This window comes from Coffea eugenioides, chromosome 5, assembly GCF_003713205.1.
Source record: "Coffea eugenioides isolate CCC68of chromosome 5, Ceug_1.0, whole genome shotgun sequence".
Lineage (NCBI taxonomy): Eukaryota > Viridiplantae > Streptophyta > Magnoliopsida > Gentianales > Rubiaceae > Coffea > Coffea eugenioides.
The window spans coordinates 45,519,542-45,540,239 of NC_040039.1; the positions used below are offsets into that span (position 1 = coordinate 45,519,542).

The window sequence follows — 20,698 nt, forward strand, 5'->3', positions numbered from 1 at the left end:
TTTTTCTTTCCCCTCCTCAAGAAAGGTAAAATTTTGTTTGCAAATTCAGGGGGTGGGGGGTGATTTTAAAGGTTTAATAGTGGCTGCACCTACTCACACTGTGTGAGAAAACCTATTCTAAATTTTCCTTGGCTTGAAAGAAAAATTTGGTTGGTCATCCTGGATTTTAGTTGAACTGGCTATCAAACATTTGCTTTTGTGGTCAAATTTGGCATTAACTTATGATGATCCCATCCTTCCTATTCTGACTTGCCGTTGACCATCTCTAACTTTTGAATCTAAATCATGCAAATCGGCCTTAAATCAGAAACTTCATGGCTTTTCTTTAGATGCTTTTCCTTCTCTTGAATGTTTAGACTAACAAAATATTGATGATCATCTTCAAGTTTTATTAAACATGATTGCCTGAAGAGTAACGCATGTCATATTGCCTTTAGATTAGGAACTTAAAAAATCTTTCCTATGCTTGGAGTTGGATATCTAGAGTTCATTTTTATCATTTCTAAAGTTTGTTAAACATGAATGAGGGAAGTTTAATTTATGCACTGGCCTTGGATTAGTGGAAGCCTCATGGGTTTCTTTTTTCACAGTTTTGCTTTTCCCTGGACATGTTAGAGCAAAAAATTCTTGGTGGCCATCTTCAATTTTTGCTTTGTCAAACATGACTGTATATTTGAAAATTAACCAAGTATTTGCATCCTTGCTATAGTTGGCCATCATCTTAATTTAACGTTTATAAAACATGAATGCTTAAATCTAAATTGCACAAGTTGGCCTTGAACTAGGAGTGTTTATATGGCTTTCCTTTTCATGGATGCATAAAGATAATTGCAAGGCCCCCACCCAACCAAAATTGCTATGACCAGATATCAGAAATCATCAACCCTGACTCCAGCAGTATGAATGAGTCAAATTCTTCTCTTGGAAAAAAAAAATTGCTGTCGACATCCATCGGTCAAGAAGGTCAATACTTAACAGCTGTAAATGTTAGTTCTTCAGTCTCTAAAGATGGATAAAATCAGCTGAGTTTTTTATACATAAATAGCTAAATTTGTATATAAATCTTACAGAGAGTATATTTGAGGGGATTATTAAGGAGCAAGGAAGATTAACCTCCATCAAGAAACATTCCTGAGGTATGCCTAGTCCAACCTGGTGACCTACTAAGTAAAGCCTAATAAAACTTGCAGGGCAAAAGAGAGGACTGTCTAATTCTTTGCATACCATGCAAGGTGGAAGAATTGTGCACTCTCTTAATTAAGCTTCTAAGGTTACTAATCGAATAAGGGGAGGGAGGGTTATTAAATGTCCAGTTGTTGCAGATCTTATTTTGTAGCTTATAGTGGAATTTGTAAGTATGTATCAAGGTATCATTCACAATGATACAGCTCTATATTGTGCATTATTTTTAAGGTTTTTCTAACCGGTGCTTTTAGGATACTCGTTAACATATCTAACATTTACCTCATCTACAATATATATACACATACCAACAATTATTATTCTCCTTTGCATTTATATATGTTTTACTATTTAATCTTGCCTATCTTCCCTTATATTTATTTACTTTCCCTAATTAATCTTATATTTCAAAAAATATAACGCCTGAAATACATCTTAACGGGACAGACTGTATTTCCAATTACATACACTTGAAGGTTAGATAACATTGAAGAACAGAATCTACTAATTTACTTTTTTATTTTTCTTGTGGTTGAAAAGAGTTTTCCAAAATCAAATGATTATATGATCAGTATCTCTATCAATTAAGTTAGATTTTGGCACGTGACTATATAATTCTAGTAAACTTAAGTCTAAATCTTGCTCCAAATAGAACTGGCCTCCCTATGATTGCTGGCATCTCAAGTATGCATAGATCAACAGGATGTGAATTTGTCAAAATCCACATAAATTTTCCACACAAATTGCTTTTATTAGCTGGAATGATGTTGTTTTTGTATCTCTTTAACTGGTAAGGGTAATAGAGAACCCTCCTAGGTAGGTGTCTTAGGAAGGACGTAAGGAATCTATTGTACAAGCTGACTTGGAGTTGATTGCGCTTCCATAACAAACGGTAGACCAAATGATTTACAACCATTGAGAATACATAGCATACTTTTAATCAGAAAGAAGACCTTTGATGGAGTAGTAAATTAATGTTCCAAGAGAAACCAAGGGAAAGAAATGTCGTTTTTGCTAGCTTTTCTTTCAATTTCTTTTCTGGAAAATTTGGTTTCTTATTCATAATTTGCCTAGACGTAGGAGATATGTTATTTGGATGTTATTTTCCACTGAAGTTTTGTACCAAGAATGCCGGGTTTGAAGCTTGGATACTTCTAAATCATTGGTGGCAAATTTCTTTATTGCCAATTCAAGGGCGGACCAATTCGTTTGAATAGGGAATTATTTGCAAAAGAATTTTGTGTTTCTATCATATGAACGAATTTTAATTATATATACATATATATTTTTTTATTTTCCAAATTATTTTTTCTGGCTCAAACACATGTTAAAATACTTTCAATTTTTTTTCTAAATAACTTTAAATCCATATATCTTGTTTTCCAATTTCTGAGTCCAACATGCAAAAGCACCCATCAGTGTATCAAGAAACGCCAATTGTAGACCTGCAAGCTGCCAAAAAAAATGACAACGATACAAAGTGTCTCAATTCTGATATTTTTGGAGGGAGATTTTTCTCAAAATGTTCATCATCTCACCTCAAAATATCTGCAGGTATCATCATCAACACATCATCCACAGTCAAGTAACAAATAACAATCCCTTTAAATTTCATTTACTTTCAAGAGAATAATTTTACATTATCCCAAGATTTTTAGCAAAAGGGTGCCCTGCAGTTAAGGGAACTACAAGAATGGAGAACCAGGTTGTAAGAAGAAGAGTGAATATCATTGCAAGCCATTTTGGTTCCCCTGAAGATTTATCTGCCGCTGCTACACATCTATTTCCTATGGTAACTCTTATGCTCATGCATTGCTAGTTTATTTAGTTAATTTTCAGTAGTTACAAGTCTTGCAAGTTGTGGCATGTTGTTGCTTTATATACTGCTTTCCTTCTAGCTGAATCTATCCCAAAAGAGAGAGAGAGAAGAGAATGATTCAATCTTTATTGATGCTTTCTTCCTTTTATCAATCTAGAATAATTTTCTTGATCACTCTTTGAATTGGTAATGCGTGGTTTAACTAATGCAAGAATAAAAGGATTCTGCTTATGAAAGGAGTCAGAAACTGTCCTGGATTTCGCCCCCAAATGATCAGTCCTCCAACTAGGCTTTTCGTAGTGGTATGATAAAGTAGTGCCCTTGTCTGCTAACTCCATTTTACTTTGTTCCATTAGTCCTGGCCGAGTTTCACATAAGTTCTTGTCAGATTAATGGTGGTCGGTGGAAGATTATCTACTTTAACTGGAAGAGAAAAAGGGGGACAGTTTTATTCTCTAAGAACCTAGCCATACGAGGGAATCTGAAGTCTTGTTCTTATGGCGGCATTAGTGGCTTACTTTCAATATCAGTATAAATCATGACAGAGCATTGGAATATTCTGTGCATTGTTTACTTAAAGAAGTTTCAATGCCAGTTTCCCTTTATCAGCTCATTTGAATAGGTGAAGAAGTCTTTTCAAGCTGCTTCCCCGCAAAGCTCTCCTCATCTAAATGTCCCTGTGCTGTTTGTGGCTGGTTCTATGATTTTTTTATGTGCCAAAGCACTCAATATAATCAGCATAGCTACACATTTATTTGAAATTCTTGACGTCCTAATGAAATTAATTTCTTTTTGAACAAAAGTAGAAGAATCTAGCTTTTGCTGGAGAATACATATGTATTCTTGGCTACAGTTATCTATTTTATGTGATGAAAACTTAGCTAACTCTTGTCATCTAGTCTTCATCTTTATTGCTCACATATAGTTCACCATGCGAGCAATTATCTGATTTATCAATTGCTCCGCATAAGGCACCTTGGAGCTTCATTTGCTATCACTCATTTTCTAATAAATTTTCAATCTTGTAAGTTCGTTGATTTTGTAATGATTGGAACAGAATAATTGTCATTTACAGATACCAGCAATTCTTGGTGTCTTTGTTATCTCAAGTACATGAACTTTTGATACTGATCAATAAACTAAAATTCTTGTAATTGTGTAGGTTGGTTTTTATTCCTTGTCCATTCATCTTCTGCAGTTTCTGCAGATGCTTATTTATCTGTTCATATACTTATCTGCAGTGATACTTTTTGACCAATAATGACAACTTTACTTCATTTGCTGCCTTCAGGGGTGCAGTAATAGTTTGAACTCTGTAATCTGGAGGTGTGACAGCAAAATGTATTTTGCCAGGCAGACCTCCTCTTCTCAACCATGTTTCATGAGGCCGGCTGCAAATGAACAGGTCTGTCATACTTATGTTAGTTTTTCAAATTTTTTTTCCTTTGAATTCCTCTATCTATCTTTACCATCTCCAGCTCATGGATTCTGGTTCCTAACATTTTGACCCTCGGGGCAGGGAAATTATGCTGAATCCACACCACGTTCCAAATCTAGTGGTTCTTTAAACAAGGACCTCTATGCTTATGAAGCACCCATGTTCTCTAGGCCTTCCATAACGGAACCTAGCATGCAGAATGTTGAAGAATTACAATGGCTGCAGCAAGCTTGCAACTTTCATCAACCTGCGCCTGACCCTCCTACTTTTGCCAGGCCAAGCCCAGTAGATTATCATGCAAAAGAAAAAACAGAGGCTTCAAAAGTAAAAGGTAAATGTGAAAATTTTGATTATAATCTGTCGACACATCTTCTTTCAGTTCCATCACTATTGATCAGTTCTTTCATGTAAGTGCCAAAACATGCAAGATGAGAGAGCAACTGAAGATGTGGTTATGAGAGAAGAAGTCTGTGTGTCTATGACTATATGGCACTTGTACTGTCAATTGAGAGGCAAGCCGTGAAAACTGACTTCCATTTAGGGCTCTCCTACACCACATAATGCCTAATTAGTTGGATCGCTGCTAAATGTTAACTATTATTCAAGACAGTGCAGGGCTTAGCTTCTGTTAGAACTTTTTCTGCCAAAAGTTTTAGTTTGGATTGAATAAATCAGGATCCCATTGTTAAAATTGCCTTAAATCACACAGGATTCGAATGGATGCCAAAGATGGACGTTGCAGAATCTGGGTGCAATTATGTTGTTACAATAGAACTTCCAGGTGCAAGAGCCAGCAATATAAGGGTGGAAGTCAACAACCAAAAGTAAGACACTAACTTTGCCAACATATAAAAGCTGCAGTATCTTTTCACAATCTGATGGTTGGAGCTTATAAATTATATTTAAAAGTTCATGGTTTGATGAAAAAAGAAAGTATGCCTGCCTTCTTTCTGATCTGGGCATTGCTGGTAATCCATTGATTTAGATGCTATTGAAAGCTTTTCTAATGGGCAATTCTCATTTTCTGGCAGCTTGAGAGTAACTGGCTATCGTTCCATTGACTGGGGGAAGGTGGCAAGCTGTTCTATTGACTCTACATCTGCATACCATAGGAGGGAGATTTCACCAGGACCTTATGAGATTGTGTGGCCTCTTCCGAAGAATGTGAACAAGGAAAATATATCAGCAGAACTTGTGTAAGTCATACTTCTTATCATCGATTTTTTGTCTTTGGTTCACTTCTGCATGTTTTGGGGAAATTCACAAATGATGATCTGCTCCCCTCCCTCTGCTTTCTTATGCTATTTTTCCAGTTCTGCATCAATTAAAGGAGACAACAATCTGTAGCTGCACTGTTTATCAACTTCTACTTAACTCCTTATGACTGCAATTTGATTTGCAGCATGGGTTGGCATAGAAGATTTAGGATACATGGCCAGAAAGAAACTTGCTATATAAAACAAGCATTTAAAACCTTGCTGAAACACATGGTAGAAGTCTAAAATAGAGTCAGAACAATAGTTCGGCTGATAAAAACAGATGCTATGAACTAGTCAATTACCATGAAGTTAGAAATATTTAGAAATGAATATGTTATTCAGTGCAAACTTTAATTACTTGATGCTCTATGTGCTGAGATGTTAGAATTTCTGATGCAGAGAGGGCCTTTTACTGATCAACATCCCAAAACTTTCTGAAGCCCGCAGGCAGCTGAAAAGGGTGTATATATAGGTTCAATAGCAGTTCCATACGTACTCATGTACAATATTTATGAATACCACAAGCTATTCCATTGCATCATCTCATATAACCGATACGTGATTATGTAAAGTTGTCAAAGATTTTGGAATATTTTTCTGAGCATTGGCCCTTTGCAATAATTACTTCTTTCCCAGATTTCCAATTTCAACATCGCAGTTCCTGTTTCTTCCAGTTTGCAGATTCAGTTCCCGTTTCTGACAAAAATAACAGGATTGGCATTCATGAAGCTAGAACGCATTGGATTTTTTTTTTTTGTTTCGATAAAAAAGAATACTAATATCATTCCAATATTTGCACTAATGACAGAATAATCAAAAGTAACACAGATCAACTGATACACCATGTCTAAAAACTAATAAACATGATGCATTGGATGGTTTGTTTTGATTGTGCTATTAAGGAGACCCTCTGAACCACTAATTTGGGAGCATGCATAAATTTGTGAAACAGACGAACTAAACAAAATTATGTAAGCAATGAATGCTGATTTAACCAATTAGATCCATTCTTGCCCACATACAAAGTAAAGCCAAATTTACCAAAGTTTTTTCCCAAGCAAATGTTATTATCCAAATGTTATTATCCAAATGTCGCAGTACCTTAACAGGAATGAAGTCGTCCACGCCGCCAATCTTGAAAGTTGAAAGAGTTTCTTCAACAGCTGTATTATACTCAGCTACCATTTCCAGTCAAGCATTGGTCCCAACTCAGTCTCTCAAATAGTCAAAAGTAGCTTATCACGAGAATATGTGAATCCTTAAACCCTACTTGGGTCTTCATTTGCATCACGCTCCTGCAAGCAGAAGTCTTTGTATACCTTTCTTCTTATGTCTTCCTCGTCAACCATTTCTTTCCTTTTTTTTTTTTTTTTGGTTAAACATAACAAACCAATTTTTATTACTAGATTGTGGCAAAATACAAATCGCTCTATTTTTCTCAATATAAGTGGTCCTTCCTTTTTTTTTTTTTTTTTTTGCTTTTCTAAATATATTATCAAAAAAGAGTCTTATGTAATTAATACTAAGTAGATTGTTGTCCTAATCTGCCAATTAAGTACTCCATGTTATATTCTCTTGCTGGCAAATTACAAATAACCCCCCATAATTTGATCTATTATCACATAACTCCCTTAATATTTTAAAATATCCACTTCACCCCCTTTGATTTCATGTAAAGTAGAAATTTGACGGTAAATAGCCTATGTAACGTTGTTAATTGAAAAACCAGTAGTACCCTTACTTAAATGCTGAATCAAACGATGACTTAATCACCTTATATAATATTACAAAATAGATATTTATGCAAACCATATGAGGGTTAAGTAGATATTATGATTTCATCACACGCACTTTTGGAGCGCATCTCATGTAATCGCCTTAACTGATTATATATTCTGTCCATTTTTCACTTTATATAAAATCATAGGGGGTTACATAACTATTTGAAAACTTTAAGGTGGTTATCTGGTATTATACAAAACTAGAGGGGGTTATATATAATTTGCCCTTCTCTTGCGTATACTGTAATCATTGAAGAATAGCCGAACACATACAAGTTAGTGTCAATTGGACCATCAGGTGGGACTGTAGCAAGAACCAAGTTGATCACGTCTGAATGACTGAATCATGACTGGACCCTTGCAATTTTTTTCGGCTGCCGGGCATCATTCTACTTCTGTGCACCGAGGGTAACTGGCAATATTTTGCATGCATCGCATGTGCCCATTGGCTGTATGGGCGGTATAGCCCCGTACCCTTCATCGAGTTCTTGATACATAGTGCTACAAGTGAACTTGTGAAAGCCCATCTAGAAAAAAATTCTAAGTAAGTTTTGATGTTTGGGTCAAGTTATTTTATTTAGTTAAATGGAGATTTCAAAATTTACAATTGAAAAAGATTTAAAGGGAGAGTTTGAAAATTGAAACAGAAACCTCAAAATCACCTAGTGAGTGCCTCTATTAGCTGAATGAGAACAAGGGGTCTTGCCGTCTTGGTTTAGTTATGGAGCCATTCTTGGTCTCGTTGGGATTAGCGGTTTCTTAAGGAATCATTTTTAAAAAATACCCAACAACTTGTTTTTATTAAAAGCCAAGTAAGTGTTACAAGTGAAATCCAAAAATAATTGCCATATATACATAGAGGTAAATTCAAAATATCTAGTGATTAAAGTTGAAAATCTCAGAATTTAAGGCCTTAGGTTCAAATTTCCCTTTTCCCTTGTTACATGGCTTCTGAAAACTCGCCTTCCTCATTAAAAAAGCATAAAAAAAATTAAAAAGCGTTACCGTTAGAAGTCAATCATTTAATGAAAAAAAAATTATATGATATCCTTTTTAATTTGCTTAGAATCCCTTGAAAATCATGGTCTTTTAATTGGCAATGGGAGGAGAAGTCTTCAAATGATTATTTTGCCTTGCCAATGGGGTGAGGGGGGGAGAAATCTTCAAATCGTTATTTTGCCTTGTCAATGGGGGGAGAAATCTTCAAAGGGCCCGGGGAGAAATCTTCAAATGGTTATTTTGCCATGTCAATGGGGGGAGAAGTCTTCAAATCGTTATTTTTGCCTCTTAACGTTTAGAACTCCTCTGATACGGTACTTAGTTTGTCTCACCCTAAATTGTTGCAAGAATTGTATTATTGCAAGCCCTAAGTGGATCTGGAAAGTTGATGAAATTCGGATTGGGAAGCCAAACTGAGCATATACACTAATTAGTCCACAAAACTAAAACAAGTAGTATTAATTCGATGAAATAAAATGGTCCAAGCTCCAAAACCATTATTGATTTTGTATTCATATATATATATATATGCTGTTGGAAACCTATCTAAACGATCAAATCCTTCTCACTTCATAATTCAAAGTCCAGTCCGAGTCCTTGACGTTAAGCAATTCCACTTTATTCAGATTTCCTAGTCCATCTTAGACTAGATAACTCCCAAGTCCTTATATAAGCACCTCAATGTTAATCTTCATAGTCATGCCAAAAATTAATCAGTTCGATTCCATCTATACTCTTTAGCAATATTCATGGGTAGCTCTTCTCCGCCAGTACCTGCAGCTTATGCTGCTGCACTCGGTGCACTGGTTCTACTATCATTATTCAATCATGCAGTAAAAGTACAAGGAGAGTCCAATAAGAAAGTTGGCCGACAGGAAACTGAGGGCTGTGATATCTTCCAAGGGAGTTGGATTCGTGATGATTCATATCCAAGTTATGAGTATACTCAGTGTCCCTTCATTGAGAAAGCGTTCAATTGCCAAAACAATGGTAGAACTGACAACGAATACCTCAAATATAGATGGCAGCCCAAAAATTGCAACGTATCAAGGTAATTATGTTGCTCGTCATACATACCACCGCCATAAGTTTCTTATGTGCTCGTGCTTTCTTCTTCCACCATGGTTTTTTTTTTTTTTGTAGGCAAGGGTTTGTCATAGTTAATAACATGTTACACAAACAATTACTTCCTGGCAATCGAGGAATTCCTTAGAAGTTTCTCTATACAAACATAAGAGTTTGATAAAAGAAAAAGGGGGGGGGGGGGGGGAGGAATAGTACTTACTTTCCCACGTCCTGTTGCTTTTTTGCTGCATGGAGATAATTAACTAGTAATTGGTAGTGCTAGCTAGAATGATTGTTTAGTAATGGAGATTTTTTTTTTCTACTGTTTGATTATTCAGTTAGTTTTGGATTCTTGATTCCAGTTAGTTAGTTGGGAGTTACCTTGGAGGACGACAAGAGTAGAATAGTGGTGCAAAAAAGGCAGAAAACTGCCGGTGTTTTTGGAGATTGTGGGATTAACTTATCTCACACAACCATTAAGTACTCCCTTGCCTAGTTGCCCACCAGGCCACCACGTAGCTTTCTCCCTAAAACCATGGCTTCCCACACATTATTGTTGGTCTTTTTCGCAATTTATTCTTGCAAAAACAAATTTGTTGAATATTACTACTAGTATATCACAGTCATGATTCATGAATAATCTCTTCTTTTTTTTTTAAATAATCTATATATAGTACTATAGATTTTGTGTTGGCAAATTAACGTTCCATAACTTGTGTGGAAGTAGGAGGTTGAATTCAATGAGAACCTTTTTCTCCTAGTCTATTTCAACCTCCTACATAGTAGCATCCTCAAATTAACTAGCGGTCTCTTGGAGTTTCCATTAACGGGTCTAAGAAGTCAGGTTGAGACTATTTTCCTAGCTAGAAAGATTACTTCTTGTGCAGACCTTCGTTGGTTGAAAATATTAAGGAACATGTACCTGTGGCTTAACATGTAAATAATAACTTTTTTTAAGCAATAATCGAAATAACGTATAAATAATTCTTGTTATTTCATAATAGGTACGGTGATTAAAGACAAATTAAGTATGTTTCGCCGATCGTATCAAAATTTTAAGATAAGACACTACTGATCTTATTAATGTTTAACTTCAATGATTTTGTTGATTGCAGGTTCGATGGGAAAGAGTTCTTGTCAAGATTCAAGGGAAAAAGTATAATGTTTGTAGGAGATTCACTGAGTCTTAACCAGTGGCAATCTCTGACATGCATGCTTCATTCAGCAGTGCCACAAGCTCCCTACAAGTTAAAGAGGATTGGTACTCTTTCCAATTTCACTTTCCCGGTAAGATTATTGACAATGAATATCTATCTTGGATAAAAACGTTAACAAGAGCAAGTCAATGTCGAAAATTCAACAGGGTGAATTAGTTCTTGTTTGAATTGAAGTTTTCTGTAAAAAAAATTTCTACGTTTTTTCGTGATCATATTTTCTAACTTTTTATCTCATATTTCATCCAACTTTGACCATATTCATTGAGTAAATCCTCGGCCAATGAATAATATTGATTAAATCCTCGACTAATTAATTAGTTATATATCTGTCTAATCAAATGGTGCAGACATATGGTGTTTCGATAATGTACTCGCGCAACGCGCTTTTGGTCGACGTAATTAGAGAGAATGACCGGCGGGTTCTGAAATTGAATTCCGTGGCTTCTTCGAGTAAAACATGGGAAAAAATGGATATGCTCATCTTCGACACTTGGCATTGGTGGCTTCACACTGGGAGGAAACAACCGTACGTTCTTCAACAACTATTTATTTTTAGAAAGTAGAGAATTTTGTCAAAAAAATAGATCCTTGAAAAACCTATATATATATATATATATATATATTCTTTTCTCAATGAATAGCTTTCAAAGAAATTTCTTTAGTAATGTATTTACATATCTATTGTCTTTGCAGTTGGGATATTATTGAATACAACAAGGTTTTATATCAAAACATGGATCGTTTGCATGCATATGAAATTGCTCTAAATACATGGGCAAGTTGGGTCGAGTCACGAGTAGATCCAAGGAGAACAAAGATTTTCTTTCAAGGAGTTTCACCAGATCATGATAGGTGAGTTGATGATAGAATTGGTTTTCATGAATATTTTGTTTTCCGCATTTTATATATCAGATTCTGAACTAGTATATGTTATTGATCCTTCTCGCCCATTTTTTTCCTTTTTTGACTTGTAGGTTTGCTGGTCTACCATTCGACTGTGAAAGATGGAGACAGCCATTAATATACCCAGGAGTACGCAGTAAACCGCAAGTGGTGTTGGAGAAAGTTTTGCAGCCACTTTCGAAACGGGTTAATTTGCTAGATATATATAGCTTGTCAAAACTCAGAATAGATGGCCACCCTTCTGTCTACGGCTCTGGAGGGCACAGGGGGATGGATTGCACCCATTGGTGTCTACCGGGAATCCCTGATACTTGGAACCAACTCCTATTTGCAGCCCTCACTTGAAAGCAATATGGACTCACCATTCAGCCGTATGCTCATGAGAATAAAACTCACTTTTAGTGTGTTATGAACATTCAGATGGAGCAGCTCAACCATTGACAAGCCCCTGAATTCTTCTTCTTCTTCTTCTTCTTCTTTTTAGTTGCTTCTTGTTATCCTATATGAGAACCATGGATCAGGAATGAATTTCTCTTATGTTTCATTTATTTGTAGACACGTGAACTGGATGGATCTTGTTTATTATTCGATTTACACCGGCTGGTGCTCCTATTTGTAAGTTAACAGAACCGACTATCTTAATGCGTTGAAAGAAAAAAATATATGGGATCGTGGGAGAACGAAGGAATTGAATACTAGCAACAAATCAAAAGGAGATACGATCATAGGAAGTTATATATTCTTGCAAATATGTTTATCTAAGTTTAGAAGCAACTAATTCGTTTGGTAGATGAGAAAAAGATGAAAGTCAACCTGGCCGGTTATTCATTGCATGAGAATATTATTGGAAGATCTTCGTCTAGCAACTTCAGAGAAAATTCTTTACTTATTATGGAATTTAAAACTACTCTATAACGGAGCTGCTGATTCATGCAATTGTATAGGGAGTTTATACCCCACAAAAACCTTGTATTGCCATTCTTTTCAAAATTTATACAAGCAAACTTTTTATGGGCTTTCCTGGCCAAGTAAAGAAAATCACAAATTTGCATTCCTCTCCGTGGTTCAAATCTCTCTTTCAAAGTGTCATTATAACCTCAATTCTTGGCAAAAATGGTCGTTTCCGTACAAACCACAAAATTTTGTAACACTGCTAGGCTTCAATATTTGACCGCCATTATTACACTTGCTTTAGTTCCCTTTCTTCCATTTCTTCTTTCCTCGTTTTAACGTTGTTTCTTTTTTCTGTTAATATATATATACTTCACTACGGTGCTTCCAGCTGGGCAAAATTTTTTGTTTCTTAACTTTTTGACCCCTTTAATTACATTCTTTTCAAGTTGAATACCACCAAGTTCACCTGTTTGGTCAGCTTTTGAGCCTTAAATTTAAGCGCACTTAATTGATATCAGCCCTAAAACAAACAACTCCACATAACCTGTAACCTCTATATGAGCACCTAAAAGTCAAGAAATTTTGGACATACCAAAAAAGATTTGAACTCCTTTGTATATTCTGTATTCATGGGCGGTTTTCTTCTAACTGCAATTGTTGGTGCTGCTGCTCTTCTACTTTTATCATCAATCTTGGTCCATGCTCGGAGACGGGCACCATTAATAGCTGTGATTTCTTCCAAGGGAGTTGGATTCTTGATGATTCATATCCTCTTTATGATTCGACGCAGTGTCCCTTCATTGAGAATGAGTTTGATTGCCAAAAGAATGGTCGACCTGACAAAGACTATCTCAAATATAGATGGCAGCCCAACAGCTGCAACTTAACAAGGTAAATGCATGCATGTTTAATTCTTCAAATGTGCGTTTCAACTTTCGACTTTTCATTAATTAATTGCGTTTTTTGGTCTTCAAGGCATGTATTCATCATGGTTTCAAATGTGAACTAAAAATACCATAAACGATGAACTATTGCCCGCAAAAAAAAAAAGGGAGGATGAACAATCGGTTTGAATACATTATGTACGGTCTGATTATCCGGTATCCATTTTGTTAATAGGATTCCAAGGGTTAATTTTTTTTTTTTTTATAGAAAAGTATAGTTAATTTAAGAAAGTATCTAAATGTAAGAGATACAATAATTATGAGTGTGTATTCACATAAAAAGTATAATCAAAGTGTATTAATGAGTTTTCATTGAGCTCTCATTAAAAAAAAATCTTGTTATGCATGTTGTTTGATGCACTTTCATGGCGTGGAGACACATAACATAAATGTCAATTCTAGTCAAAACTTGACGCTGTCTAGTATAGCATATTTTTTCGTATCACACATCCCATCCCTCCCCAGAAAAGATCTACAAACTTAAAACATTAGTTTTATGTAAATATCAACTGCTCCAGATTGTGACTTCTCCTTCTATGAACAGTTAATTAGGGACACTAATCTTGTTAGTTGCAGGTTTGATGGTCAAAACTTTTTGTCAAATTATAGAGGGAAGCTTCTAATGTTTGTAGGAGATTCTCTAAGTCTAAACCAATGGCAGTCTCTCACATGCATGCTTCATATAGCAGTGCCAGAAGCTCCATACAAATTAGAGGGGATTCAAGACCTCTCCAAGTTCACTTTTCCAGTAATTTCTTTACCAATATCACTTAACTGTTAGGCTGCATTTGAACTGATGAATTTGATGAAATATTTAAAATCATTGTAAATCCCTTTAGATCGTGTGAATTATACGGAAGGTAACTGAATTTGTCATCCACTAAATACTTGAATACATTCAAACTCTAAAATATTCGTTAAATTCCTAAATCCGAACACAGTCTTAGAGAATTCAGAGCTGGATTTGAAATAAAACTCAAAATTTGTCTGTCAATGGCGGAATGAATGCAGACATACAATGTTTCGATCTTGTTCTCCCGCAATGCATTTTTGGTTGATATAAGAAATGAAGAAAACTTGCGGGTTCTGAAGCTAGACTCCATTAGTGCTAGTAAAACAACTCTTGGCATTGGTGGCTTCATACTGGAAGCTAACAAGGGTACGTAAAAATTTCTTCTCTTTGATCAGCAACATTAAGATAATACTATATACAATAGCAGGACCAAATACTAGTAGTAGCCAAACGTTCATCAAGAATTAGTAAACATTTTTGACAAAAGCTAATGAAGTAAAAACTGTGCTTTGGAGATCTTGTTATTTGATTAGAAATTGTCAGCTGGGAACAATTTTTCTTGAATATGTAGACATTAATTTCTTATACTCGAGGTTATTAACAAGCCAACATGTTGGTTGTTGAGCAGTTGGGACGTTATTCAGTTCAAGAATGTTTTATACAAGGATATGAATCGTCTGCTTGCCTATGAAAAAGCTCTAAATACATGGGCCAGATGGGTAAAATCTCGGGTAGATGCATCAAAAACCAAGATCATATTCAGGGAGTTTCTCCAGATCATGCAACGTGAGCTATCATTACTTATTAGAACTGATTTTGATAATTTATTCTCTTTTTTTTTTCAATTTTATTACTCATAATCTTCTCTTTTTCTTTCCCAAAATTGTTTTTTGTCATTGATTCCTCGAATGATCAGTTTTGAGGGTCCAAGTGGAAATTGTGGAGGAGAGAAGGAGCCAATTAAAGATCCAGGAGAAGCTCATCCAGTAGAAACTGTGCTGGAGAGAGTTTTGAAAGGGTTGAGTAAACCAGTTTATTTGCTCAATATAACTAGCTTGTCAAAACTCAGAGTAGATGCCCATCCTTCCATCTATGGCTTTGGAGGATCCCGGGGTATGGATTGCAGCCACTGGTGTCTGCCAGGAGTACCCGATACTTGGAATCAACTCCTATATGCAGTCCTCACTCCTCAACTAGAATTGAGACTTGAGACTTGGAAGCTACCTAGCCAGCATATTTACTAGTATAATTGAGAAGTCACGACTTTATTGAAGGAATACGCGGGAATTATTATTCATTTTTTTTTCCTTTTTTTAAAATTAAAAAAACATATGTACTATGATTCCTTCTCTTTTTGGTTCATAAACCAATGGCACACATCATTTTCCCTTTTTTTTTTTGGGAAAATGATCTGTTTCATCCCTCACATTTTGCAAAAATATTCTTTTCGTCCCTTACTTTTAAAATGAAGCAAATTCATCCCTAACATTTAAAAATTAAAGCTATTACATCCCTGAACCTAATTTTCAATCTAAATCAAACCATCCAATAACCCAGTAATAAATTTCGAAAATAGAATTGATAGATCATTCGGTCAACTTCATCATATTCACATGACATTTATTAAACCAAAAAAATAAAAATTATAACATAAAAGGCCATTCTTTATCTTGGAATAGTAGAGTTTTTTTTTGATAAATCTTTTCATGCACCGTTAGTATATCCGCTTGCGAATCTAGATGTGTATCATAAATATAAAATTTGGTGTTTAAATTTAAATTAAAATGATGTGGCGGTACATAAAACCGTCAGTGTATACAATGATAATGTAGAAAAGATTAATCTTTCTTTTTTATGTTATAATTTTTTATTTTTTCTTTTTAGGTTCATTAAATTTCACATAATACCAAGTTGAGTTAACCAAGTGATTTACCAATTACATCCCCAAAATTTGTAATCAGGTTGATTGGTGGTTTGATTCAGATTGAAATTTGGGTTCAGGGATGTAATAATTTCAGTTTTTAAATGTCAAGGACGAAATTGCTTCATTTTAAAAGTGAGGGACAAAAAGAATATTTTTGTGAAATGTGAAGGATGAAACACATCATTTTCCCTTTTTTTTTTGGAGGAAACTTTGTACTAGTACCATACCTACAAGAATATAGAAATGTAATTGGATTCAATGTTTCATAGGATATAATACAATAAGGAAGAATATTCATGATAATTTTAATTGAGTAATTAATAGAATGTGTACTTAAGTAATTCTTCTCAAAAGAGTAAGATTTACTTCTTGCTTTTTGAGGTGGTCAAGGTTAGAGAAAATGAAATTACGAAAATAAGGAAAAGAAAACAAATTATATAGGTTGTTAGAATAATATTACTTGCTTTTTTGGTTTCTTTTTTTTCACAAACAAAAAAAAACTTAAAGGAGAAATTAGATCTTAGAAGAGTTTTTTTTTTTTTTTTTTTGAAAGATAGAAGAGAAAACTGAATACTGCTGGAAAGTCAGAATCTAGAATCACCAACATTGCCTTTTAGAGCTAACGGGCTTAACTTAGGCCCAACAATTGTCAATTCGATGAACTCTTCTTCTTCTTTTTTTTCTTTTTTTTTTCCTTTTTGGTTTTAAGCATTTGGCGTAAAATCGTGACTAAACTATGTAAAATATCTTGTTTTTGGTCAGTCTAATTTTTTCTTTAGTAAAAATTTTCGTTCAACTAGTACATTTTTACGTTTTTGTTAACTGAGTGATAAAAAATGATTGATTTTATTGGTTGCATGACTAAATAATCGTGTTTTTATTAATTGAATGACTGAAACAATTACATTTTTATTAGTATAGTGATCATTTTGACTAAAGAAAAATTTAGTGATGAAAATAGCAAATTTTAATTAATTTAGTAATCCTTTGTGGCTTCTGCTCCTTTTTTCCCCCTCCAGGTTGACGTGAAATCTTCGAGATTAGTAGTGTTATTTGTATCTACAAGTTTCAAAAATGAGTCAATAGTCATATGATTAATCAATTTAACTCTGTCACGATTCTCACTTCATTGCATAATTCAAGTTTTATTTGATGTAGCATTACATTCTTAAAATCATTTGAATTATCGTTACATGAGCATCCTCAAACTTGGATCACACTATTTCAAGTTGCAATGTGCACTTTCCAGAGGCACAAATAAAATAATGAGCAAATGGGAAGATCCGAGTAGACAAGTGCAAAGAAGCCAATTTTAAGTCGCTTAAAGTGAGTTTGATAAAACTGAAATTTGAAAAGTAAAATTTAAAATTTGAATTTATTAAATTATTAAATTGTTAAGTACTAAATTTGATAAATTTGAGAGTATATCACATTAAATGATAAGTGAATAACTTATTACTTATTTTTCGGAACAAGTTTTGCTTAAAAAATTCAGTGCCATTTAATTAATTCAGATATTTAATTTTAGTTATTAAATACGTCTGAACATGTTAAAATCTAAATCTATTAAATTTAAGTGATGAATTAGGTTATCTAGAAGGGCCTTAATCTTCAGGGCTTAATTAGTGAAGGGAGGAGCATTTAGCCAACCAACCAAAGCTTGATAAAAATCTGATCTAAACTTTAATTCTTCAACTAATAATCCTCAAGAATCCTATTTGAAAAATACGGATTGAAAACAAAACTAATCATAAATTCATTCTCACTTGATATTATCTAATACCTGTTCCCAAAAGAAAAAACAAAGAGAATGATGTGATATGTTTTTTAGTCCTTCCTGCACTTAGGACTTAAGTGGGCTCGTGAATGATTGGCTTAAGTGGTCACTTTTGCGGTGGCTGAAGATGCTGGCTTGGTCTGCCACTTCTTATTTGTCATGAAATAGGTAAATGAGATCGATACTGTAATTGCACACATCTAGAAAATAAAATTAAACACATTTTGTATATGCTGCAAAATCCTTAAACAAAAAAAAAAATAAAGAAAAAATCAACCAGCACATCTATAGGGAAATGTGTTTATTGGGTAAAACACATTAATAGACAAAAAAAAAAAAAAAAAAGTGCTCAGGTCAACGTCAAAATTTCGACAAGAACTGAAAAGATGCCATGCCAGCTAGCTTCTAAATCATTAAAAAGAAAAAAAAAAAAGGATGATGGGATTGAAGTCGGGATCATGACTGTTTCTTGGTTTCACCTGCATGGGATGGGAGGATCTGGCCTGTATCAATTGACACGCCTACAGATAACGCGGCTTTCATACTTTTTTCAGAATTTTCCTTGTCTATTGTACTGGAGTCAAGCCAACCAGCCGCCTTTATGAGATATCCTCCACAGAATTTCCCCTTTTATTTTAACAAAATTCTCGACTTTTCTCGGTGTTATATCTAATCTTTTTCATGATATTCACTCTATTCTTCGCCAATCTATGGAATAAGAAGCTCTTGCTCTTTTATTTAGATTCTAATGAATGAATATAGTCTAGTTTTGCAAGAATTAATAATGTTGGTGCAAATCTGATCCGCAGTACTATTAAACACAAATTTTTTCTTGACTTTTCTCTTGCTTGTCAATTGTCATTGTAGTTATTCCCTATAATACAAATGTAGACACTTAAATTGACTGCTATAAGCCTATTAAACGAATCAAGCCTAATTATTATCGGACAAATTTGTGTCCCAGAATCTTTCATCTAGTGTAGTCAACAAACCATCTTGTCGATAAACTTCTGATCCAGCAATAGTTTAGGACCGACAGCTATTGATTTAAGCTATTGTGTAACTAATTACTGTGAAGTCTTTCACTCTCGAAGTATGGAAAATTGGGTCATTCATACGTACCGTGTTTCAAAACGCGGGGTTTAAGACTTGACCTGGACGAGTGGATGTTAATAATGTCATTCATGCTTCATTTTGGAATCTGGTTGTGTGATCGATGCATCTAGAAGTCTTTTTGTCTTAATTTTGAGGATTTCCATGAAGAGTTGGGATTCCTAATATTGAACTCCTTTTTCTTTTCTTTTTTTTTTTTGCTGGAAATCTTTCAGATGCATAAGAATTTGGAGGAGACAAACATTCTTCTTGGTGTAATGTATAAGATGAACCTAATTTTGAAGAAATTAGTCTAACATATTGTGGAAACCAAAATTAACTTGAGCTAGAAGGCTCAACTTAATTTTGGTGTTAGTATATGTTATGGATACCCGTTCTATTTACATATATGCATGCATGTACCTCAAAGTATCAAAGCCATGACTGTGCATGTACTAAAGTTTAATCAAGTTTTGCCACCACGTCTAGATTTGGAAGTTGGAATAACATCACGTACACTATCCACGAATCTTAAGACTATTATCATCAGTTGATTTTTTTTTTTTTAACCAGCTTTTCTATTTCTGTAGCACTTAAAGATGCCAATGCTGCTATTCTTAAATTCTCGAAATTTGATTGCTCGTGTATTTATCTGCTAAGAATTGGTTTCTTAATTTCTTTCATTTTATAGCTAGGTGCAAAAACCCCCCACACCTTCAGATGGCCTAGGACGTGATATAAGAGCTTCAGAGTCCTAGATCGAAATCCTTTTCTTCTGTTCTTTAGCAGTTTTTGCAAGAAAAAAGCCCTATAAAGAAATAAGCAAGGACAGAAAATAACTTGTTCGTCACTTTTAACCAGTTCTATAGACTAAAAAAGACAAAAGACAAAAGACTATTATAGTATAATAGTCGTGGTACTATTTCTTCTTCTTCTCTCTACTTTTCCCCCTTTTATCTTTGAGTTTAATTAGATGTATACTCAAAGCCCATAAGCCCTTCAGAATTGTGATCTGCATGGGTATAAAACTTAGAAATTCGACCTGCCTGTGATACCATGATTTTAAAAGGGAAGGGAAGGATAATAAGACACACTAAATGAGATTGATTATTTCCAAGAAGTGGGATTAAGTTTGACTTTTCTGGGCTGCTATATGAGCCGCAAACTTTGAGAAATACACGCATCAAAGGTCTTCATTCTGCATGAATGTTTCTCATGAATCACGGTCTATTGTTACTTACTGCTGCATGTAAGCCACATTTCATTCTACGTTACTACGTACGTAACAAAAAAACAATTAAACCTTTATCTCGCACCAACTCAAGGCAGCAAATTGAATGGAAATTGTTAATCCGCCCTCTCCATCTTCATTTAATTCATACAATAAGTATCCAACCAAAAACAACCATTAAATGGTTGTTTATACTCTTAAAGGCCACGTTTTCCTTCTCCATCTCAACGAGTACTATAGACCCCAACTAAGCATGGATCCAATATATACCAACCTATCCAATAAACTTGCAGGACTGCTTTCCTAATCAAGAACCAGTACGTTGCTTATGCTTAATTAGAACTATTATATAAGTTGCTGAGTCCACTGACACTCTGACA

At 34.5% G+C, this 20,698-nt stretch overlaps 2 protein-coding genes and 1 pseudogene across 3 annotated transcripts; all 3 read left to right on the forward strand.

Annotated features, from left to right (window-relative positions):
* Nucleotides 1-2,763: 2,763 nt before the first annotated feature.
* LOC113770952 lies at nucleotides 2,764-6,348 on the forward strand. 2 transcript variants are annotated; one of them, XM_027315580.1, is made up of 6 exons: nucleotides 2,764-2,974; nucleotides 4,293-4,421; nucleotides 4,521-4,770; nucleotides 5,149-5,263; nucleotides 5,471-5,635; nucleotides 6,098-6,348. In XM_027315580.1, exons 1-6 carry the CDS (start codon nucleotides 2,876-2,878, stop codon nucleotides 6,168-6,170), a joined length of 831 nt encoding a protein of 276 aa, XP_027171381.1. In that variant the 5' UTR covers nucleotides 2,764-2,875; the 3' UTR covers nucleotides 6,171-6,348. The 2 variants fall into 2 exon arrangements, with proteins under 2 accessions (XP_027171381.1, XP_027171382.1); XM_027315581.1 differs by having other exon boundaries at nucleotides 2,766-2,974; nucleotides 4,293-4,406; nucleotides 6,098-6,342.
* A 2,877-nt stretch (nucleotides 6,349-9,225) lies between these two features.
* LOC113772418 (protein trichome birefringence-like 43) lies at nucleotides 9,226-12,102 on the forward strand. Its single transcript, XM_027317010.1, has 5 exons — nucleotides 9,226-9,529; nucleotides 10,659-10,830; nucleotides 11,108-11,286; nucleotides 11,454-11,612; nucleotides 11,735-12,102. Exons 1-5 carry the CDS (start codon nucleotides 9,228-9,230, stop codon nucleotides 12,006-12,008), a joined length of 1,086 nt encoding a protein of 361 aa, XP_027172811.1. The 5' UTR covers nucleotides 9,226-9,227; the 3' UTR covers nucleotides 12,009-12,102.
* A 1,084-nt stretch (nucleotides 12,103-13,186) lies between these two features.
* On the forward strand, nucleotides 13,187-15,538 carry LOC113771841 (annotated as a pseudogene).
* The last annotated feature ends 5,160 nt before the right edge of the window (nucleotides 15,539-20,698 follow it).